At 48.5% G+C, this 23,004-nt stretch overlaps 10 protein-coding genes across 10 annotated transcripts; 3 read left to right on the top strand and 7 right to left on the bottom strand.

Moving 5' to 3' along the window:
• Positions 1-51: 51 nt before the first annotated feature.
• Positions 52-900, top strand: UREG_01587 (ADP-ribosylation factor 6; the record flags this gene model as incomplete). The annotated part of the gene is made up of 5 exons (XM_002542025.1): positions 52-129; positions 207-245; positions 308-391; positions 494-817; positions 886-900. 5 exons carry the CDS (start codon positions 52-54, stop codon positions 898-900), a joined length of 540 nt encoding a protein of 179 aa, XP_002542071.1.
• A 3,407-nt stretch (positions 901-4,307) lies between these two features.
• On the top strand, positions 4,308-5,994 carry UREG_01586 (catalase; the record flags this gene model as incomplete). The annotated part of the gene is made up of 4 exons (XM_002542024.1): positions 4,308-4,332; positions 4,392-4,444; positions 4,506-4,685; positions 4,741-5,994. The coding sequence occupies 4 exons, from the start codon at positions 4,308-4,310 to the stop codon at positions 5,992-5,994; spliced, it is 1,512 nt and encodes a 503-aa protein (XP_002542070.1).
• A 575-nt stretch (positions 5,995-6,569) lies between these two features.
• On the bottom strand, positions 6,570-7,923 carry UREG_01585 (uncharacterized protein; the record flags this gene model as incomplete). The annotated part of the gene is made up of 2 exons (XM_002542023.1): positions 6,570-7,014; positions 7,094-7,923. 2 exons carry the CDS (start codon positions 7,921-7,923, stop codon positions 6,570-6,572), a joined length of 1,275 nt encoding a protein of 424 aa, XP_002542069.1.
• Positions 7,924-9,307: 1,384 nt separating this feature from the next.
• Positions 9,308-10,059, bottom strand: UREG_01584 (protein rer1; the record flags this gene model as incomplete). The annotated part of the gene is made up of 3 exons (XM_002542022.1): positions 9,308-9,729; positions 9,767-9,884; positions 9,991-10,059. The coding sequence occupies 3 exons, from the start codon at positions 10,057-10,059 to the stop codon at positions 9,308-9,310; spliced, it is 609 nt and encodes a 202-aa protein (XP_002542068.1).
• A 475-nt stretch (positions 10,060-10,534) lies between these two features.
• On the top strand, positions 10,535-11,536 carry UREG_01583 (enoyl-CoA hydratase; the record flags this gene model as incomplete). Its single annotated transcript, XM_002542021.1, has 3 exons — positions 10,535-10,691; positions 10,756-10,893; positions 10,950-11,536. The coding sequence occupies 3 exons, from the start codon at positions 10,535-10,537 to the stop codon at positions 11,534-11,536; spliced, it is 882 nt and encodes a 293-aa protein (XP_002542067.1).
• A 305-nt stretch (positions 11,537-11,841) lies between these two features.
• On the bottom strand, positions 11,842-12,405 carry UREG_01582 (uncharacterized protein; the record flags this gene model as incomplete). The annotated part of the gene is made up of 2 exons (XM_002542020.1): positions 11,842-11,921; positions 11,973-12,405. 2 exons carry the CDS (start codon positions 12,403-12,405, stop codon positions 11,842-11,844), a joined length of 513 nt encoding a protein of 170 aa, XP_002542066.1.
• A 909-nt stretch (positions 12,406-13,314) lies between these two features.
• Positions 13,315-14,032, bottom strand: UREG_01581 (uncharacterized protein; the record flags this gene model as incomplete). The annotated part of the gene is made up of 2 exons (XM_002542019.1): positions 13,315-13,571; positions 13,633-14,032. 2 exons carry the CDS (start codon positions 14,030-14,032, stop codon positions 13,315-13,317), a joined length of 657 nt encoding a protein of 218 aa, XP_002542065.1.
• A 929-nt stretch (positions 14,033-14,961) lies between these two features.
• Positions 14,962-16,924, bottom strand: UREG_01580 (uncharacterized protein; the record flags this gene model as incomplete). The annotated part of the gene is made up of 4 exons (XM_002542018.1): positions 14,962-15,100; positions 15,155-15,357; positions 15,413-15,551; positions 15,600-16,924. The coding sequence occupies 4 exons, from the start codon at positions 16,922-16,924 to the stop codon at positions 14,962-14,964; spliced, it is 1,806 nt and encodes a 601-aa protein (XP_002542064.1).
• Positions 16,925-19,046: 2,122 nt separating this feature from the next.
• Positions 19,047-19,856, bottom strand: UREG_01579 (uncharacterized protein; the record flags this gene model as incomplete). The annotated part of the gene is made up of 2 exons (XM_002542017.1): positions 19,047-19,762; positions 19,826-19,856. The coding sequence occupies 2 exons, from the start codon at positions 19,854-19,856 to the stop codon at positions 19,047-19,049; spliced, it is 747 nt and encodes a 248-aa protein (XP_002542063.1).
• A 1,793-nt stretch (positions 19,857-21,649) lies between these two features.
• On the bottom strand, positions 21,650-22,993 carry UREG_01578 (uncharacterized protein; the record flags this gene model as incomplete). Its single annotated transcript, XM_002542016.1, has 1 exon — positions 21,650-22,993. One exon carries the CDS (start codon positions 22,991-22,993, stop codon positions 21,650-21,652), a length of 1,344 nt encoding a protein of 447 aa, XP_002542062.1.
• Positions 22,994-23,004: the final 11 nt, after the last annotated feature.

Raw genomic sequence — 23,004 nt, 5'->3', positions numbered from 1 at the left:
CATATAGATCCTCGTTGAAGAGCGTACGATACCCCGTTTGGTCATCAAAAGATGGGCGGGTCACTATCCAGACTCTTGTCCTTTGGCTGGTGGGCAAAGAAGGAGATCCGCATTTTAATCCTAGGCCTGGTATGATTGATGCCTTGTTTCCCGAGAAGCTCAGGGAGCCGTGCTGCATGGATCACGATAGCTAACAAAGAAGCTAGGACAACGCTGGGAAAACCACCCTCCTTTATCGCCTAAAGGTAAACAAAAGCATTCTTGGAAACGGAGGTAGTTGCAGTATTAATCGGGTTACCGGAGCCAGATCGGTGAAGTCGTCACTACGATACCGACGATTGGATTCAATGTCGAATCTGTCACATATAAGAATCTTAACTTGAACGTCTGGGTATGTTCTTCGACTTTCCGCATTTCGTACGCTTTACACCCTGCATCGCCTCTTTTAGCCGGTATAGGGGGAGCTTCGTCTCGCTTACAGGATTTTGCACAGGATCTCGGTGGTCAAACGTCGATACGACCCTATTGGCGATGTTACTACGCAAACACCGCCGCAGTTATATTTGTTATCGACTCCACAGATATCGAACGACTTGGTACGGCATCGGATGAGCTAGCGGCAATGCTAAATGAAGAAGAACTCCGTGACGCGGCGCTTTTAGTTTTCGCGAACAAGCAGGATCAGCCCGGTGCAAAGGGTGCTGGGGAGATTTCTGAAGCGTTGAAGTTAGGTGAGCTGAGGGACCGGAATTGGAGTATAGTTGCCTGTTCCGCGATCGATGGCAAAGGTATTGATGAAGGTATGGATTGGCTGGTGGTAAGTATATGCGCGCCGATATCCAAATCTCCGGCTCAAAGGCTAATTTTCTGCAGCAAACGGTGCAGTCGGAAAATTCATGAATATTTTTTACTCAATTTCTCTCTTGACAACTATCTCATCACGCCACTGTGTCCTTTTTAGGTCGATATTTCAAACAATTCCCTTGCATTACCAAAGGCGCTCTGCTTTTCTTTTCCAGCCCAAGTCACGATACACAATATCCTATATATCAAAAAAATTGATAGCAATAAGTGGATTTCAAAGGACGTGTGAAGATAGATATCCGGAGCTTAGGTGAAGAAAATTCTGTCATTAACTTTACTCAAAACTCTTAAGGTGCACCTATTTGTTGGGCATTGAAAGAGCGTTCGACAGCGTTGAAGAATTGGATCGAAACCTGGTAAGTGAGGGATGCCCAGCCCATTGTAACTGAGCATTAGAAAACTCCCTGGGTATTTGCGGTTCCAAATCCGTCTTGTAGGAGCGGCCATGGCTGTTTCGATAGTGTAACTGGACAGTAGTTTCCTCGGCAGCATATAGTATATCCATTGCAATATCCCACAATTAGCCTCATCATGGAACCCTGATCCAACCAATCTACTCCGTATTAGTGGTGGAACTAAGTAGCATCCAGACTTGTTCCCGTTGATACATACCTACCAAAGTACAGCACATTTGGATCCTCATCCTGCATCTTTTTTCGTAACGGGCCAAGGCTAAGAGTTGTCACGTTGTTCACAGCCGTATTTCTTCGACGGTTCTCACAATTTCTCAAACACCGCCAGCCGGTTGATTTAAAAAATGAGATTGCGGAGCCCAAGCCCAACCCGCCGCCCAGCCGACGGCTCGCTCTCCGTCCTCGTGACGCTAAGTCTAGGCAGTTGCATATAGGAAGACGTCGGGAGCGCCGAGCATACTTGAAGTCTACACTGACGAGCTATCCGCCGCACCATCCAACCTCCGGAGGAAGCGGATGGGTGCGGAGAGTGCAAGCCAGAAGTAGATGTTCACCACGTACCCGTTCTCAGCTACCTGCCTCGCTGGATGACCGTATATGGTTAGCACGTGTCGGAGTAAGGCCACAATGCTTTCCGCTACGCAGCCTACGATGGTCAACCCGAGGGTTGACGCTCCGTAGACTGCAGGAAATGCCAATGCGCGAGCCCAAGACGACTTCACCAGAGCATACACGGTCCAAGCACTCGTAATGGGCAAAGAGAGCAGGCCACTCGAACAAAGGAACACAGCCAGGACAAGTAACCGGGGCATTGCATGCGACCGGGACGAGGAAATAAGAGATACACTATAAGAACCCATGCCCGCTATTAGGAGCCGTGAGAGGAAAAAGAGAAAAGAGCAAGGGGTGGTCTGGGGTCTTTATCAAACGACTACAAGCCGCTCTTTCCTCCTACCAACCGTCAGGTATTGCTACCTGGAAGCAGGTAGAACGGGTGAACTACAATACACGGTGCTGATGGCAGCTGCCGCTTGCAGTTCGGAGGATCCTGGACATTCCAATATTCAATTAAAGAGGCTCGCTTTCTGCGAGATGGAATATTAAGGCAAAGTATCAAGGCAAGAATAGCGACAGATCAAAAGGGAAGGAGACGCTTTTTTTTTGCCCCGGGTTTACCATACCTGTTAGAACCGGACCATTTTTCCAAAGTCATGCAAAGATTGAACATTGCCGCAGCGTGAACCACAATCACTGGCGAGCGGTATTTCTGGTTGCCACGTTTAAACAGGCGTAACAGAAGCCACCCGATAAAGATCACGAGTTCTGCAACGCAGCTGAGCACGAAAATGGAAGCCCAGAGGACAGCCCAAATCTCAAGACCGCCATGAACGAGGTTCAATGTTGAGAGGGTAACTTCAGCACCCATAATCAAGACTGCTAGCAGTACTAGCAAGCCAGTCACGGCGGTGAGCAAGAAACCCCAGAATGCCCCGCCTAGAAAGAAACAAGAGAGAGTGAGAGTGAGTATTTTGATGTATTTCCAGGGCCTTGGCCTGTCAGGTAGCGAGGGGGTGATTCTAATGATAACTTGTATCAGCATACTAGGTGACTGCAAGCTCATCCTCGACGAATACCTGTCCGTTTTGGAAACCATTGTGGGGTTTTGGATCGACGTAACGGAAAGCCTAGAGTTGGGATTGAGACATCTAGGGGTGACGTGCAGGGTTGCTGGACGAGCAGCAGAGGATATAGGCAAGCAGCGGGTATAAACTACCTATCGGTTGAGCCGGGTAGTAATTGTAACTATTACTCAGCAGGACTATCCAAGAGAGTACAGCTCACAACTCGCGTCATGACAGCACATAGAACCATGGTATAATATGTTGAGCTACCCGTTATCAACGGAGGTAGTCAAGGAAGGAATGAGGCTGGTTTCTAGCAAGCAACAACGCGCTGCTTGCATCTGAAGCTGTAACTTATTTCTAGGATGAGCGTGATGGGCTTTCAACGTCCCTTTGGGATATTAGCTGATTCGCCAGATAACGGGGTTGCGGATATCATGAAGTCGAGGCTTTCGACGAGATCCCCATCCAGCCCGCGATAAGATTAGTTGAGGGCAGCAAACTCCATCCTTCGTGTCACCCCAGATGCTTCTCTGCCAGCAGGCTTCTGTTCACAAGAGCAAGAAATCAAACACTCAACAGAATCTCCCGGATGGTTCTTCGCTCCCCAATCGTGACGCGTCGATTAACGCGACAAAAGCGTTCCCGCGGCTTCGACGGTTGTTCCAGAACCAGCCGGACCCCGATTAGTCAGTATGCATGCCAAGCATCTCGTTGCATGAAAAGGGAAAGCGCGGTGCGACGGACGATCTTGCCCCGATCAGAGTTGGCCAGCTGGACCCAATGAGCACGCGTTATTCTGCCGCCAGGAGTGAAGCCGGCGGTCTGACGATTTTGCCTCCTTTGATTGGTCACCAATTGCCAGAAAAGCGGAGAACCGGGAGCCAGCTGCTGTTCTCGGCAAGCACTGACCTTGATAGCCGGCCGTTCGGCTCTGGAGCTCTGGAGCTGCGCAACAAAAGGCGAGGTTGTCCAGGGCGAGCATTATATTTATCTTCCGTCTGGGCTGTATATCTCAAGGGAACGGGGATCTCCAGACCCGAGCAGTCACGGACAAGAAACCGCGAGGTGATGTGTCACTTCCGTCACAGGGCATTTGACACGTATCCTGCAGCAGGATGTTGCTCAACCTCGAAAGGTCCTCGCGGTTGAACTGCAGCCACAGCTCTCTGCGATTAGTTACGTCTCCCCGCACGCCTGCTGCCCCACTTACCCCCAACCGTCGAGCAGCAACTGCGGAGGATGGCTTGCGCCAGCTTAAATATCAATCCATCCCCCTCTTCCGCCCTTCTCCCGTAAAACTTTGACGCTCTCTCTCTCTCTCTCTGCCCTCGTTTGAAACTATCATCCATCACTAGTCGTTGTAAAGTCTAGCCTTCCGTGATCCGGGATCCTTAACACCGTCAAAATGGGTGAGGACAAGACCAAGCCTGGTAAGTAAACCCGCTTCCTCAATCTCCAGTCCCAGCAGCGACTCATGCTCCTCATGTAGATACCTACCGTTACGATGAGGTTCCGGTCTATACCACATCACAGGGCTGTCCAGTGAGTTTGATCAGCTTGCAAATATGTACCCTAGATAGGGGTATTAACTGCTGCCATTTAGGTTATGGACCCCGAAGCCGCCCAACGGGTTGGCAAGAATGGCCCTCTGCTGCTCCAGGATTTCCATCTCATTGACCTGCTTGCCCATTTCGACCGGGAGAGAATCCCAGAACGTGTGGTCCATGCCAAAGGCGCTGGAGCATACGGCGAATTCGAGGTCACTGATGACATTAGCGACATTGTGAGTTCCTTGCTTGAATTAAATAAGCAGACGGACGTGCTAATGTCGCGGATAGACCACTGTCGACATGTTGAGGGGCGTAGGGAAGAAAACCAAACTTATGACTCGCTTCTCAACCGTCGGGGGAGAGAAAGGCTCTGCTGACAGCGCCCGGGACCCCCGTGGTTTCGCCGTCAAATTTTACACCGAGGAAGGGAACTGGGACTGGGTGTTCAACAACACGCCTGTTTTCTTCCTACGTGACCCTGCTAAATTCCCACTTTTCATCCACACCCAGAAAAGAAACCCCCAAACGAACCTGAAGGACGCAACCATGTTCTGGGACTACCTGTCGACGCATCAGGAAGCGATCCATCAAGTTATGCATCTATTCAGTGACAGGGGCACTCCTTACTCGTACCGCCATATGAACGGCTACTCCGGCCACACTTATAAATGGGTTAAGCCCGATGGCACCTTTAACTATGTCCAAATCCATATGAAGACCGACCAGGGAAGCAAGACCTTCAATAATGAGGATGCACAAAAATTGACTGCGGAAAACCCTGATTGGCACACGGAAGATCTATTCAATGCCATCGAGAAGGGCGAATGTCCATCCTGGACCTGCTATGTCCAGGTGTTGAGCCCCGAGCAGGCCGAGAAGTTCCGTTGGAACGTTTTCGACTTGACCAAAGTCTGGCCTCAGGGCGAAGTTCCACTCCGACGCTTTGGTCGCTTGACTCTGAATAAGAATCCACAAAATTATTTCGCCGAAATCGAACAAGCTGCGTTCTCCCCGTCGCACTTAGTCCCCGGTGTCGAACCCTCCGCAGACCCTGTTTTGCAATCTCGTCTGTTCTCCTACCCAGATACTCACCGTCATCGCCTGGGCACCAACTACCAGCAAATCCCCGTAAATTGCCCACTCCGCGCCTTCAGTCCTTACCAACGCGATGGTGCCATGGTTGTCAATGGAAATTATGGCGCAAATCCAAACTACCCTTCTACCTTCCGTCGCTTACAGCATAGCCCAGTCAAGGCAAGCCAGGAGCATGAGAAGTGGGCGGGTGCAGTCCTCGCTGAGCAGATCCCCGTTACCGATGAAGACTATGTGCAGGCCGACGGGCTCTGGAAGGTGCTCGGCCGCCAGCCTGGCCAACAGGATAACTTTGTTCACAACGTCTCTGTACATCTGTGCAATGCACATGAAACCGTTCGTAAGCGCACTTATGGCATGTTCAGCCGCGTAAATCCAGACCTGGGTGCTCGCATCGAGAAGGCCACAGAGCCTTTGGTCACAAGACCAAAACCACAATCACACCTTTAAGAGACTAGATGTTGCACCAATGTTGCTTCCTGCCAGTGACATGAAGTCCGGGCTTTTTCTTTGACTTGTCCCTTCACAGCCCTGTTTGATGCACATGATGGCAGAATCCCCAATATTGATTTCTCAATTAGTCCCATAGTTTTACCAAAAGAATGACAAATATGATACACTTTGCAGTCGCATCTTGTTTATATGCGGTCGCACCTGGTTGCTGATCAAAAAGGCTAGTTGATGTTGAACTTTATACCGCTCCAGCGTCACAGAGCCTATATTGAAAGCTGAACACAAATCTAATGTGAACAGCCATGGTTATACGACTACTACTTGAGTGTTAGGCTGTCAAACGTGATTATCGAGTGTTTGATCTATGCCAAAGATACACCGAGCCAGAAGCTATTTTTACACTGCGGCAGCTCTTCTTTTGTTGATCCTGTTAGCCGCCTCTCCAAATTAGTATCTAATAATACAGCAGTCTTGTCGGTGGGAATTAGTACTGGTCTCATCCACCTGATCTAGCAAATAGAGACCAAAAAGAGTGAATATTGGTTCGATTTTGGCCAATAATGCCTCCAATATCACCCAAATAAGGCACTGAGCACTGAAAATGGCACAGTTCTAAGTTTGGTTGGCGGCGCATATCTCATCATTGGGTAAAGCCATACCGGCGCTGCCCAAACCATGAAGGCTGCCGTCCAGATATAACCCAGAGACCTAGACGTCCATGATTTCGGGCCATGGTGGAACTGTTCATCCTTTGAACGGTGCACAAGCAATACCACGTCTTCGAACATGATACCAAGCGCTTGAGTTGCAAAAAAACTCAGGGCTCCTGATTCGCGGAAAGGGATTCCCAGCGCGTTGTCCGTCATAATGTGCAGCAGGCCAGATACTACGAAAACCGTCATTACACGAGCGTATCGGGCCAAAATCTTGTTCGGTTTGGGAATGTGCAACACTTTGTATGCGATGAATTCCGAGTAGCATACGAAAGATCGGCGGAAGTATTGGTGCCATGCCACGCTGTACGACGATTAGCAAACGTATGTCTAACAGGGGCCCCTTGCCCAGGGTGGTGATGTGGGGGAGCGTTCTGCCATACCTCCAGAACTGTCTGATAGACCAGGCATCCGAAATATGACCGAAGAGTGTCGGCCATTCTTCTGGCTCGTTGAGGCCCAATCCCACCATCACGGCAGCCGGGAGGCTACTCATAAGTGTGATCATTGAAAAAGCAGTCAGGCCAAACCCCATCACCGCCCCGGTCCGAAAACCAAGCTCTTCTAGCGTTATGTGGTTTGTTCTGCGAAAGATATACTGCTTGTCCACAGAAAAGAACGACGGATCGACCCCCGTCTGCATTACCGGCAACCCAAGAAGATCCATGACCAAATACATTGCGATTGCCGTCTTCAGTTTCTTGACCACGAACTCCCAACGACCCGTTTCTTCTTTCTTGCATTCGACATGGTTCCCATTTGTGGCTCTGTGAAGCTTTGCTCTTTTTCTCGTGGGAACTCGACGCTTTGGATCATCTCGCCAGCGCGTTCCAATCCATCGAGCATTCCAAATCATACCGCAGGCCCAAGCAATGCGACTCCATGGGCGAAATGATATCTCGTTGATCTCCCCCAGTTTGATTTTCAAGTTCATCTCTTGCAAATATTCAACCTTTGTAATCGCTAATACGTTTCCCACATGCAGAACCTGGAACCAAAAAGCAGTTGGCGCCAGACGGTTCATTGTCAAGTCGGTGTATGGAAAGGACCAATGGATATGCATCGCAAGGCACAAGGCTAGGATGAACACTCCAATCCGGAGCTTCATTGCGGGCTTTGGTGCATATGCCAGGATCATCACCGTGGAAAGTTGTAGCACGAGGATATCGATCAATGCGATCCATGACAAAAGATTGGTGACGCGACGCGCCATTGCTGCTGCTACCCCTGGATAGAAGCACTGGCCTCACCGACCCTGTGAAAATTCAGATATTCTGGCGCAAAACTGACTGAGTTTGGAGGAGAGGTGTAGATATAAAAATAATGGGCGAAAAATGGGGTAATCAGTTTGAAACTGAATGAATGCTGGCACAAACGGGGCGTTGAATGTGTCAACATGCAGAATTGTATATTTGCTTTTTGATCTGCAAGATGGTGGCTTTTAGGGCTTTGTGTGCAGACACTCATCAGAAGCGAGATGTTTGGTAAGATTCTACAATACTTCGAGAAAGATTCCTTTTGGTTATCTAATGAATTGTGATAACCCCTTAGACTAGCGGCCGTTCCCCGTGCATTGGTCTATCGCATATACTAGAGAGAAAATCACCAATGCAGAATGATACATTTCCGAATGGACAAAGTAGAGGAAATCTAGGATCGGTGGTTTGAATGCAAGCCGTTTAATGATACTCTGGCCGCGACTCGTGACATGAAGCCCAAAGTGATATGGGCTTGACGCATATCACCCCTATATTGCCCATGATCAGGAGACAATAATCTAGCCTTTCTGCTTATTCCCTTCTCACCAAAAGCCCAACAAATTTTAACATTAGATAAATTCCGTCTAGGTCACGCATTGCTCTAGACAGAGTCAGAAACTGGTATAAGGCGATTATTTCAAGCCGGATCTTCAACTTCGAACAACATGGCTTAGAGCGTCAAGGAGCTGACATACCGGCTAAGAAAGCCTCCCTAGAGAATGTTTCAAATATGGCTCAAGGGTATATCTAGAAAAAATACATAAGGCCCAGCTTTGAAGGTGTGCAGGCCCTCTGCTTGGTACATTCTCTGCCAGTGGCTGGAAAGCAGATAGTTGCTGCAATGTCTTTTTATCACAGATGTCATCAAAAAAGGGGGAAAAAGGATATATTAGAAACTTGTTTAGAAAGGGGAAACAGGGAAGAGAAATTAAGAATGATTAACACTCCCTATCACCAGAGGGAAGGGATTAAAAGGATAAAAAGAACTATGAAGTATAGTAACAGGAAAGTACCCGTCCAAGGATCTGAGACGCTTGCTCAGGTGCGACACAGCAGGAATGGAAGATATTGTACATACAACAAGGCTCCGTCTGAGCCTGAAGGTGAAAGAGGGTTCTCCATTTATTTTGTCTCGACAGTTGCCCAGACCGAATCGAAAATCATAATACGTGCATCTCAACCAGTACCAAAACAGTAGGATCGACAACCGGACCCCGGATCGAAATAAAGAGGGTCGCTTCTTCCGTAAAAGCCAATTAATTCTGTGGTAAAATTTTCCGCAGCATTTAACTGCGCCCATATCTCGTTTTGCCGAAAGAGAAAGGAACATAACGATATTTAATCATGTGTTGAATTTGTCGTCGCACTGTTATAGGCTTTATCAGCAAAGCGCCCAATGCGTGTATCATCTCCATGCGGGATGCCGAGGTAAAACTTACTCGTCAAACTGAAGAGGACCAGCCAATAAACCACCAAGATTGGCCAGAAAACGGGAACATTGAAAATTTCCGACCACGAGCACAGAAAGGCGATAGTGATGGCTCTTGTCGCCGAATGCCAGAATTTGAACTCGGGTAATCGCCGGATGAAAGGGCGAAACTCGTCATCTTGTTTCGTCGGAAGTCCCTGGGTATCGCCATCTTCTAGACCTTCGTCCTGGGTAAGAGATGGGTCGAATTTCGGTTGGAGAAAAGCGAGGAAAAGATTAAGAAGGTAGATGCCTAAGGTATAAGCAACTGTGCCATCATATCCGCGATTAGCTAGAGTCACCACAGAACGAACGTCAGAGTTGCATACCGATATACCATCCTTGAGCGAGAACAATTCTCAAAAAGAACAAAATAAGAATGGCGCCTGTTCCTAACCATCGATAGAGAGTGAACGGCGTGGATGCATCGAGGTAGGCTTGATATTGCTGCCACGCAGAATTCCAATCAGCAAAGTTCAACCAAGCAGCAAAGCTGCGCCAAAGCACACTGTTCCAAGGAAATAAAAGCTCCTTTGTCAAGGAAAAGGCTTACCCTTGTGAGCTTCGATGTTTGAGCCGTCACTGCGGTAAAGGGAGTTTGCTCCGGTTCTGGCACATCCATGGCGCAACACTTAAAATGAATGCTCAAGCAAATCCACCTTGCTGACCAGACCACAAAAGCGACTAGCAGAAAGATGCGAAGATAAGAAGAGGAAATACGGACGAAGGAATTCAAATTAAAATAGTATCAATGCGAAGATTGAAGGAAACGAAGAACGTCGTTAGACTTGGCTATTTGTCCCTGAAAGGCTGAAAGCGATAATTTCATGGTTCCTGAATGGTTACATAATACATTACGAGCATGAGCCACGTACGCCCAAAAGCTAACCCGATACGGTCTAGTGTTTCAGTGTGGCTTGATTATATAATGTGTGGCTGGAACAAGTCCCGTGACAGTGCCAAGTCGCGGTTGGCCTCGGATATCCGCAGCGCCGAAACAAGTGTTGCCGACAAGCTGTTTGGATTATTGTTGACAGCATCAATTGCCTGTGTTTCTATCCGCCAATTTATACCCAAGGCTACAATTCTATATTACAATGTTTTCAAGACGATGTGCGAGGCTTGTTGCCTCTCGAACCTCCGCTCCATTGACGTCATATCTCGCCAATGCGAGGTTCTCTTCCACAGCTTCCCCTGCTTCAGCAGCTTACGAGTATATATTGGCATCGACCCCGAAGCCAGGAGTTGGACTGAGTACGTGATCCTTTTTTTTACGCAGACTTATGTGGCCTGGTTGCGTTCTGACATTTTTTTTAAGTCACCCTTAATCGACCGAAGGCTTTAAACGCTCTCTGCAGCCCTCTTTTCCGTGAGCTCAATGATGCACTAACAAAATACGATGAGGATAAAGATATTGGTGCCATTATCATCACTGGTAGCGAGAAGGCCTTTGCTGGTACTTGCCCATGTCTAAAGATTGGACGAAAGAGTTCTGTGTCTAACCGGTTGTAGCTGGCGCTGATATCAAAGAGATGGCGCCCCTAACATTCGCTGCTGCATACTCGAACAATTTTATTGCGTCCTGGTCCCATTTAGCTAACACAATCCGCACTCCTGTCATTGCAGCAGTCTCCGGATATGCCCTCGGTGGTGGATGCGAACTCGCCCTAATGTGTGATATGATCTACTGCACATCAAAAGCGACCTTCGGTCAACCGGAGATTAAATTAGGCACCATCCCTGGTGCCGGTGGCTCTCAGCGTTTAACGAAGATAGTTGGGAAGAGCAAGGCCATGGAATTAATCTTAACGGGAAACACTTTTAGCGGAAAGGAGGCTGGAGAATGGGGAGTCGCGGCCAAGGTAGTTGACGGCGGGAAGGATGAACTGCTCGCTGCTGCTCTAGACACTGCCAGCACTATTGCCAATTATAGTCGTGTCGCGGTGGTTGCTGCAAAGGAAGTTGTCAACAAGAGCCAGGAGCTGTCGTTGGCAGAGGGCGTTGACTTCGAGAGGCGCCTTTTCCACGGTTTATTTGGTAGCAAAGACCAAAAAATAGGTATGTGGCCGTACAATACGTTTACGACCATGGTTTACTAAAGATTTTATAGGAATGACTGCATTTGCTGAGAAGAAGAAGCCGGAGTGGTCGAACGAATAATCTCTGATAACTCGTTTTGGCAGATATCCTTCGCAACTGTACATAACAATGCTTCTTGAATTCCAGGCAACTCTAGTGAAAAATGGAACAGTATGACCATTTAGATACTAGTTTCGGGCTGCACCTCAAGCCACTTTTAATCTCCATTTGATGATTACCAGACGGCTACAATACGGTTAGGCGACTGAAAATAGCCCAACCGACAACAACAATAGATCCCATATCTTCTGGGGAAGACATAGCCTTATTTATCACGTCCAAGCTTCCCTTCCGCAGTCCTCTGCGCTCTTTCTCCAATACTACTAACGATACCAAGAATACCGCCTGCGAAACATGTAAGTATAACCGTCCTCTCGCAAAATGGGGGTTACCCACTGGGCTTGCGCTCTTCCTCGGCCTGCTGTTGCTGCCCCTTCAGGCGTTGAGTGCTATGCACCCCCTGAGGTTCTTGCTCATCATATTCACCGATATTCGAGGCCGCCTGCGGTTCCTGTCCGCTCATGCCTTGCTGTCCGTACGCACCCTGCGTGCTGCCTGCCTGAGGATAAGCCTCCGTGGCTTCGCCTTGATATCTTCCTCCCCAACCTTCCCCCTGAGCGCCGCCGCTTCCACCCAACATGGAAGCTCGTTGCTGGCCATATTCCGAACCGTATGCGCCGGAAGATCTCTGTGGTGGAGCCATGGGGTCATGGCCAATGCCCTCATCGGCGTTGTAGTCCTGTTGGGTCCCGCTTTGCATCTGATTTTGCCAGCTGGCTTGGTCACGACGACCGCTCGGATCCCATGTGGTATCTCTCGACCCGGCCATGAATACAGTGATGGGGGATTTTATTGTAAAAAAGAGATATTGTCCGGTAAGATCTATTTCAATGCAGTATACGGAGGCTCTCTAACCTGGGGGCTATGGCCATTCTTATGTCCCCGCCAGCGAGCTGGCTCGTCCGCAGAACAGTGTCAATGGCGAAGAGTGATATCATGGTTCGCCGGTTTTGATTCTGGAGTCAAAATGCCATTTTGTTTGAAACCGGCTCGTTTGGAAAATATGTGGGCAACGGCGAAGAATTATTATTAATCTCGAATTAATCCTGATAAGTATCCAATGGCAAGACCCCTCAAGCTGCCTCTTCCAGGCTGCCTTTGATTGTAAGAAAAGCGTTGATGAAAGTCAAAATTGCTAGTTAACTACTCGTATCTTGCACTCTTCAAAGCACCCCTGACTTGGTTGATATTGATCGAGAGCGGCCCAATCTCAGATGAAATTTGTAGACGTCAGAGGCGTTTTGATACCATTGAACAATGATGGCCTTGCGCCTCCAGAATGATGCGCAACTTTGGGGGATGTTTGCCAGCGGCACTTGGAGATTAAATAGAGGTAGGGTGAAAGACACTGATGACGGATACAGTGGGAATGAAGTTTGTGCGGAACGAATGAAAGTTTGGAGATAATCCTCCGTCAAAAATATGTTAAGGGATGGTCGATTTCTAGGCTTTCTATCTAGAATACCACCTCGGTTGCGTATTCGATAGTACCAGCTGTCTATGTAGGAGCTTCGAGTTCAGATGTCGGTTTATATACAAAGGTTTTGCTGCGATTGAGACATTTATTTCGCCAAAAATGAGGCGTGATTGGGTTGTCCCTATCTTCAACCAGTATCGACAGCTGTGCATCAGCATCAATAAAAACACTGCTCCTTGAAAGGATGGGAGTGCGGACTAGTTAATCCGATTTGCCTTGAGGCTGCCGAACCATTGCTACACTTCTTGCCACGGTTTTCCCACCATATTTAGTCAAATCCATGTCGAATATCTCAACGTCTTCGAACCCGAATTTCTTGTATAGCGGATATCCGGCGGCGGAAGCTTCAAGCCACGCAGGGATGTTGTGCTTGTCCGCAACGGCTAGGCCCTCTTTCAATAGTAATGATCCAATGCCACGACCTTGATATTCTGGGTGCGTGACAAGGGAGGCAAGGACTTGTAGAAAACGAAGATGTTAGAACGAGATTTCGGACCTGCAAGAAAGGGCTGAACGTACGAAGATGCTTCTGACCACCCATCCTTCTCTTCCTTACACCATACAGCCAGCCAAAGAATTCACCATACGCTTCCGGGTTCGCTGCGTTCTCCATCCTCGCCTTCTTCTTCTCCTCTGGCTCTCCCTTCAAATGCCAGTCCGGATCAAGGTTGAGTACCCACTGAGCCTGCGCTACATGCTTTCCGTCCACCATTACTTTGGTATATGTCACTGCAGGGTCTTGCAATGAATTTCTGATTTGTTCCAAACGAAGTGAGTTGCTGGCTGGATTGTGGCCGTCGAAGACGATCTGAGCAAGCTCCTCCGCTCCAAAAGCGAGCGTGTCTAGCTCATGAATCACGGCGGCGTCGGATACTTCAGCGGGGAGAAGCTGGTATTGGGAGGAAGGTAACGAGGCCATTTTCGCTGCAATGCATATAAAGTAAGCTGGATCGGTTCAAAGTGGACATTCACCTTTCCCGCTGTGACTGAGGGGCTGGATAGCGTTTTAAGTAGTTAATCGCATGTTGAGAATTTCCCAACTACCTACCCCGCCGAGCAACGGCGATTCCGTCGACCCTCGCCAACGACCTTTGAACGCGAGCTGAGCCCACTTGCGCTGGTTGACAATCCGAGAGAGAATGTTCAAGATGGTGCGCCTGGTTACATGTGGTTGGGGTAAGCTCATCGGAGGACTAATCGGGTTCACCGATGTCTCCATCGGATGCGAGGCAACTAGGCAAGAAAGGGACGCCGCAGCTACCGGGGTGTTGAATCAGGATACATGCCCCGGAATCCCGGATGCCATTTGTGCTCGTTGTGGCCCGATTGGATGCTACACTCTATCTTCTTCTCACGGGACTAGTTATGTGATAGACGGCCCAGTTATATAAAGGAATACTCGGTTTAGTCGACAGCGAAGTCCACCTCGCCGCTCTCACCAACGCGATTAACTAAGTTAACTACCTGCAAGCCCTCCTAAAATAGTGTGCATCAATGGGCAATGTTAACCACAATATTTCGTTGAATTTGCAGAAATTTTGATTGGAGTTAGAGCTCTAAATAACAGGATTTTCTAAGATAAATCCTTCTTTTCTCGTTTGATATATCTGGAAATAAACCCGCGGCCAGTTTTCGTGAGCCCAGCAAGTTTCATCTGGAAGAAGAAGGAAAGGTTTAGCCCTAGAGCATGATAATAATATCCAGTTAAATACGCTGGCAGACTCCAGGTTAGCTCAAGCAAATGAGACTCAGGGTACAGCAGATCGCTTTCGGTTCTCAAGAGGCTCCGGTCACGAAAACGTAGTAAACTCTCCAAGTGATTTTGGCGGAGGAGCAGAGAGTTGAAATTCAAATCTGAAGGTCAACGACGCTGCTGGAAGAGTCGCTCACAGTTCTTTCGCGTGTCAACGGCATGCTCGACTCAGTGGAAATTGGGCTCAGTTCAGTGATTTTCGTGACGATCCATGTTGAGGCATACATGTTCACCCTGCATCCTGATTGTTAGAATACTCCTTTCATCAGCGGCAGAAAGCAGACTCACCGATCGATACAACATCCTGGAAATCTGGCCCCCACACGGCGAGCCGAAAAGCCATGAGATTCAAAGGTCTTAATATACCAAGGCTGAATTGACGCAGATCGTAATAGAATACGGCCATCCATTTTGAGAACGTGGTTAAAGGCTCTTGCCTGTGTGGCTGCTGCGGTGCCCTCTGGGTCAAACCAATCCATCGAATCCATGATCTAGTGCTAAGTCAGGAGATTTAGTTCGTCAAAGAAAAGGAATATGCGCCCTTACCACTGCGATGGTCAGAGTCCCCGGCGTTATCCTTGCGATGACCTCGTTGATTTCATCCGTGTGTATGCGTAGGCCGTCAAAAGCCCCTGGAGTAGAAAGCTTCACATGAGCTTTAGGCGTCAAGTAACTTGGATGACACCTGAGCTTGTTAGTAGGATGTTTTCAGTGAGAAAGGGGGGATGCATACCTTCTTGAATACTTGCCCTGAAGGCACAGAAAATAGAAGTAATTGTCATTGCTCAGCAAGGTGTCATTGACAACGGGATCAAGAGTATCGACAACATATTGCCATATCGCCTCACCGCTGACATCTGATGGCTTTTTCACTCCGCCAGAGAGACCATGTCTTACCATAAAATCGGTGATTATCATATTCCTCTGTGGCGGGGGAACCCCTGCAGCTTTCCAAGCAAACCATTCGGTTCCGACAACAGCCCAATGCAAAGCCTTGCTAAGTAGAATCTTCCGAATCCCCGGCCATATTTCGCGTTGTTCATCTAGGGTCTGTGCCTCGCAAAGTCGTTTGATCTCTGTGTCCAATCCAAAAATTTTGGAGAGATAACGGACCATCTTGAGAGCATGACGTGATCCGCCAGTTTCATATAAGCCTTTTCCAGAGGTGGAAGTAAAAATGTCACTGTGATCTAGCCAGAATTGAAAAGCTTGGCTGGAGAGATGGGGGCTGAGTTTCGAAAGTAGAAGCTCTCTAAACTGAGGGTGTTTTCCTTCCCCAAACATTTTCCAGACATCAAGGTAGCTCAAGGCTGTGAAACTTGCAACCTTGAGCTCCAGTAAATGGTTCTGGTTTGGATTGAGATCGACGGCATGGATTTTCCGCGGACTGTACTGCAAGTAGTCAAGAATGTTGTCCCCGGCGCTTGATATTGCCAGAATCACATCCTCGTTATTGATACTCAAGAGTTGATGGTCAACACGAGGGTCTTCCCATGTGAACGCATAGATATATTCGTTATTGAATTGAGTGTGCTTAGGATGGAGTTCGTCGTACCATATTCTCCAATAGTGATGTTGGTAGAAGGTTGAAGGCAGCGGTAAGTTAGAGCTTAGATTGACGATCGCAGCTTCGTATGCCTTGGATCTTATTTCAGAACCGCTTTGCGCCACTGCTTTGGATAATTGTCGACGGTGATTCGCTGGTGAAAGGTAGGGAGATTCTGTGAAAGCAGCATCCAGCCTAGCCAAAACCTCGCGGTTCCCTGGATTTTCTTTAGGGCACCCAAGGAAGATGTAGTACGGAATACCACCCAGAAAATAGTTCCTCTGGCTTGAGGATATAATTGTTCCAAACCGGTATTCGAGATAGTCACGGCGTGCTGGCTCCAGCCCAACACGGTCGACATCAAACCAAGCCCGCCAGAATACTCTTCCGAGCCAATTGACGTGGCGATTGAATGCACCTCCGGTATAATTTCGAGCCGCCACATCAACTATGCTTTGTACTTCGCAATCATTAGGTGGGGGCGTCGCAAGTAGCGAAGGAGGTCTCACCATAGAAATCGCAGACGCCCAAAATTCCTGAAGGACTTAGCAATGAGACCAATGAATCGACAACGCTGTAATAATCTAATGAGGGCCTAATGTTTAGAAAACGTTCTCGCCATTTCGATTGGCGTTCTGAAAACGCACCAGGAATCATTGACAAGCTGTAACTCATAGTTACCAGATCGGCCTGCTCAGTAGTTGACAGATTTTTGTTGCCATTTCTAACGTTAGGCAGACGGAACTCTCGTGCATCCTGGCAGACCACGGATACGTTTTTCCAACCCAGCCGGGAGAACCTTTGCCGCGCAACTTCACACAAGGACGGGGATAGGTCGACTAAATATATATGGCTGAAAAAAGTATCAACCGGTACGAATGAAGCCATGGCCTCGATGTTGTACCTAATGGCGGAAATCGTTAAATAGGCTCTCGATGTTAGGCTACTTTAAGCATACCCAGTTCCGCCGCCGATCTATTTTCATCGTGATAAGTAAATAGAACTTTTTCTGGCGCGAGTTTGAAATGGTGTAACTTACATCCACCCAGATCAGGCCTCTTCGACGGTGAGCCTGGCCTTTTTGGAACTCCAACTGAGCGGCTAGCAGGCTGAGCATGGACTCTCTCCCCTTAAGGAGTCGTTTGCGAGTCGCATCATAGACACTGGCCTGAATAGATGTTAAGCGCGTTTCCAACTTCCCCATCCTGGTTTACGCTCCGGCGTACCTGCGTTGAATAGAAGCTTTCCAATGCATGTTTCTGACCTCTGCCCTCCTGAAGGTTGAACGGTTTGATGAAATTGGCATAAAAAAAGGTGGCATACGACAGTAAGCTGCTATTGGGATCTACCTTCAAGGGACGGAGCCGAAGGACGAATATCAGTAGAACAAAACCCAGGAACAAGAAACACGAGCCAGCAAGCTTGACGTATAAAATATCAGGGCCGCGCAGGCCTGATACGCCAGCCAATCCGTCGATGATGGACATGACCGTCACTGGAGCAGACCAGACAGGATGTCAAGGCCGGACTGATTGCCAACAGAGATACCAGGAAAGCTTGCAGGACAAAAGTCACAAAAAAGCGACAGCGGGTTGAGGAGTAGCATCCAAATTATGTATTTGGTAATGGAGTACGATAACCCCAGGAGCCCACGCCCGCTTCCGAGACAACGTGAAGCTGCATCGCAGCTTGATCCTATCAAGTCAACACATGGTCGGCCCTGGCAAAGTTAAGACGGATCTGCATATTGTTTTTCTGCGCGGGCCATCAAAAGCTTCTCTGTTGGCCTCGGTGGCCGGGTCAGGCTGTGTACGGACGCACGTCAGGAAGCTTGAAGCCCAACATGATGAACCAACCACAACCCGACTTATGACAGGAAACCCAGAATCAGTCAGAGTCGCCGGACGCCCCATGTGCTGACTGCAATATTAAATGTCTTTGTGCTGTGTGACGGCCAGGAACACCTTCTCTCGCGGTTGAGCAGCGAGGTCGGCCTGCACACTTGCAGCTCTCTGGTTGGCAGGCGGGCAGCGTGGAGGGATCTGGGCAGCGGGAGGGGTCGCGGCCAATCGGGGGCCCTAGCGAGCGCACTCCCATCGCTCCAGTTCCGGTCAATGACAATGGCGAGAACGCCATCTGATGGGAGCCGGAGGGGTTTAAAGGAAACCAATCATAAAGATTGACTCCTCGTCGCCAATCAACCGAGCATTCGAACTCAATTGCAAAGTATTGCACCTGCTATCTCGGCGGAGAATTCTGCGCAGTGGGACGAGCAATTATATATATCTGTACTCGCCAGACGGTACGCTGGGACTTTGCCGGAGTAATAATTGCATTATTATTCAGCGAATCGCCCTTTAGGACGCCTTAAGGCCCTTTTCCCTTTCTACGAGGGCTATCATCCGAAAGAGGAAGTGAAATGTGGGCAGCATGATCTAGTCTGCAAATGCCAATCTTGAGAATGATTAAGACGCCGCCTTGCATGATACGATTCCCTTTGATGATCCAGTGATAGTGGCACTTGAAAGCCTCTGTGCATGAGCTACCTAGCATGACTCAAAGACTTAAAATTCAAGCTCGTCAATCCTGTTTATCGATGTTCAAATGCGTGCCATCTTCGGATCCACCAAGCGTTTATGGTGGCTCCTTGGTCGGGTTTTCATCCTGTGTGGGAGGTGCGCTGCCCCTCAGTGAACCTGGTGCATCATTGACATGGGCTGGATTATAACCTCCTGGCTTAGACGGTCTGATGGTAACAATGATGCCATCTGACGCGCAGGTAATTATTGCTTCGATTTCCATACTTGCTGAAACTCTCTTTGCCAATGTTGTATTAAGCGGCCCATAAAAATTGTCTATCGGGAAGTTGGGAGGGCCCAAAACACGATTATCGTTGATTTTGGATGGCCAGTATTTCGCAAGCTTGTGTTCCTCTTGACAATCTCTTTCATTCAGGAATTCATCCACCTTTTCGATCACCCCGAGCTCGTCGTATTCTTCAAATCGACCTCGTAACGGAACGCGCAAATATGCGGTTGTATCGTTCGACTTGCTGTTCTCCAAGCATCGAACCGTTTGGGCCAAATAACTCTCGTCTATGAGAGAATAGAAGCTCCTTGAAACAAGCCAATCTGGGGCTAACCCCAGAACCGCTGTGGCGTTGCTGGTCGCGAAAACGATAGTAGAGGACCGGGTGAATCGATTTAAAACCAAGGCCGCGCGCGGTTCAACCGTGGGAACGCTTGAAAATCGCAAGAGTTTGTTGGAGAGGGAGTGGGCCTGATGGTAACGTGGCTCATACGGCAGAGGGCAAAACAGCTTCCGAACCGAGGAGGCGGCAGCAGCACGTTCTTATATGAAACGGAGCTTGGTTAGCCGCTGATATCTAAGATCGAACCGTCTCAACCGCTTACTTTTACATTGTGATCCTCCCTGGCAAACCATGGTTCTCGCAAAAATAGTGTTGCATACCACGGTAAATATGCATTCGCAAGAAACCCAACGGCCGTCTTTGTGCCTCGCTCGAAAGTGATTCAAAGATGCAACCCTACCCTGTTGGACTGCGCGTCCGTAGAATCCCTTTGCGGCGATAACCTCGTCCGGATACAGATAGTCCCATATCGACCGGTTAGTAACTTCATGCGGCTCATATCCAAGGAGCTCGTCGATCGAGTCGGAAGCATATCGTATTCGACATTCTTGGGAAGAATCTGCCGCTTGGTTTGCTGGTTAGTGAGTAGTCACTTGATGTAGAATAGTTCTAGCGCCGAGAGTCAACTTGCCGTGTATGGTGATGAATGCGACCTCCATCGTCGAAATAATAATCCAGCAATCGCTCGACCAAACCTGGTTATCTTAACCTCGAGCCAGACAACCACGGCGGTTTCTTCAAGCACTCAGAGAATCCACGAAGCTGGCATAGACATGGATCTATCAGTCGCTGCGATGAACCCCATTTGAAGTCCCGCTTCAGGCTTTTTAAAGGCCCAAAGTCACTGACGACAGGTAAGCCCCTAATATACATCTTCTTGCCCTTTAGACAAGGCAAAGTCCTTTTTCTCGTTGACATTTGGGAGAATTGAGAGGTGAACGTCAGGAATGATGATTCCACATCATCCAGGGTCTTCGCCAGTGTCAGCACTAACTCGTTATTTGACAGGTCGTTCGCTATATTACGTACCTTTGGTCGTGGATCAAGGCTTGAAGTGCCCCGGCGGACTTTCGCTTGTCCTTGCTGACCGTGCCAATGGGAACCAGGGGAGTGCCCTTCTATCAAGGCTAAGCTTCAATAGCGCTCAAAGGTCGTCGTGAGGAACTCGCAAATCTCGACTTGATGTCGCTTTTATCCCGCTAGCGTAAATAGTGGTGGGAGATCAACCCGACAAACTTGATCGAGAATTTCCACACCGTGCTTCGTATCCATAAATTCGGTAAATGGGAGGATAAATCGCATCTTCGCTTCAGGTCGACAAAGTAGCTAGTAGTGAGAGGGCCGGCTGAACGCTGATCCTCCGTTGTGAATTCAATAACTAGAGAGGTCCTGAAGATCCAAAGTGGCTTCCGAGAGTAATGTGTAGTTACGGAGTACATATGCCCAAGATCAAGGGACTTAATTATCCCATACAAGAATCACCATTGAACTATTGATTTTGATCTATCTAGCTAATAAATTGATCAACTAAATTCCCCTAGTTAAATTGCTTTGTTGATAGATTTGCTGATGATTTTGTTCGTAGATCCTTTCCTGGGTTCTATGTAGAGAGTGACAAAACAGAGTATGCTCATTGAACTGATTCCGAGGACTCTAGGCTATGGTTAACTACTGTGCCCCCAAGAACGTCCCACCAGTGTGCACATATGAGTAATAGCTGAGACAGTTGATACTCTGCACATGTAAGATAAAGTCTATTGATTGTAATCTAAAGGTGGGATAAAAAATAACCTATATTCCAGAACTCTCCGATATATGTATATCCCTCCCGAAATAGCGCCATTTGCAGCAAAATAGACCCTTGTTGTATTGAGAATTCGCCTGGTACGGAGTACAAAACCTCTCCAAAAAGTAAACAAAAACTGCCTTAAAACCAAGGCGGAAGCATGGTATGCAATTGATCAGTGGGATGGCCGCGATCGCAAAATCGTAACATCGTCAGAAATTGGTTTATAGAAAATGATATAGCCCCATTCGAGATCTATACCTAAATTCGAACCCTCCAGTGTGTTTAAGAAACGACGCGCTAAGCTTTCGTTAGCGGCGAATACGAAGCAGAACTTGCCTGGGCTGTAGTTGAAGATGATGTAATGGTGTGCCAACAGCCCCAAAAGAAGCCAGGGTCGGTGCAGGTGGCTTCTCTTGAAGAATTGGAGGATCTTGTTGAAGTTGTTGCAGTAGAAGGAGGATCATTGCACCCGCCAAACCACCCGGGACTTTGACAAGTCGTGGTTCCTGAAGCAGACGTGCTTGGGGCGGAGGTGATGGTTGCAGTTGGAGTAGGTGTGGCCGAAGGATTGGAAGACGTGGTTGTGGGGTCTTTACAGCCGAACCATCCTGGTGTTTTGCAAGTGCTGGTGGTAGTGGTGGTCGTTGACGTATCTGTAGTCAAGGTAGGAGTCGTTGTTGTCGTTTTATCAAGACATCCCCACCACCCAGGTGTTTGGCAAGTTGATGTCCGCGTTCGTATTGGCGTCGTCGTTGAACTGCTGGATGAAGTCGGATGTGAGCCATTGTCCTTGAAAAATTTCCATAAGGAACAGTCGCGACAGGCTGTATCCGGAGCACAGATTGGCACGGTATCATATTTCTCAATGACGTCGTTAATCACGTTAAGAATTCTGTGTGTTCCGATGCCCACACGCCACCCTAGATCTTCAACCGTGTCATATACACATCTCTGCCCAGTATGGCAGGCTGATTCCATGGCGTATCCCGCCAGGGTACAAAAGGAAGTTGCTCCGTTACAGCTGCCCATGTATACTGGATCGGCAGTATGGCCAAAGTGGTAAGCACCGGTATATTTGCGCATCTGAGGGGTAGCAGGATCAGTTCCTGGAGGGACTGGAAGACCCAGCCGAGAAGCGGGCAACGCTTCGGGAACTCCCTCGAACGTTACAACCGGCAGCCCGTAGGTTAAACCTAAGAGACTCGATACCGCACCTCCAAGGGAATGGCCAGCGAGCCATATGGTTGAATTGGGGTAGATTTCCGTCACATTGGCATACAGGTCGAGGGAAGCCCGATAGTAACGATTCTCGTTAACAAGGGCGGAAACCAGACAAGTTGAATTGCAGGTATATGTGGATGAGTAACAGTCGCAAACCTGACGCCAGAAATACTGCCCTCCCTGGCCGCAACAACAGCTGAAAAATAAATTATCATTGATTTTGTCATTGGTTGTGGTTTCTTCACCGTCAAATAAGGCAGCAGAGGTCCCCTTAAGGGCAATAACAACCGTTGAGTTGGCCTGGTCGGTGTAAATATGGCCACGTAGACCGTCCGTTTCCCATCCGAAACTGAGCGACTGGTTGAAGGGTCCGGAGACGTCCTTCCACTTTTTCCGTATTTGGCTCCATGATGTATGCATTCGCTGTCATC

The sequence above is a fragment of the Uncinocarpus reesii genome, genomic scaffold, assembly GCF_000003515.1.
Source record: "Uncinocarpus reesii 1704 scaffold_1 genomic scaffold, whole genome shotgun sequence".
Classification (NCBI taxonomy): Eukaryota; Fungi; Ascomycota; class Eurotiomycetes; order Onygenales; family Onygenaceae; genus Uncinocarpus; species Uncinocarpus reesii.
The sequence above is the reverse complement of the archived record's forward strand: the minus strand, read 5'-3'. Positions and strand labels throughout refer to the sequence as shown.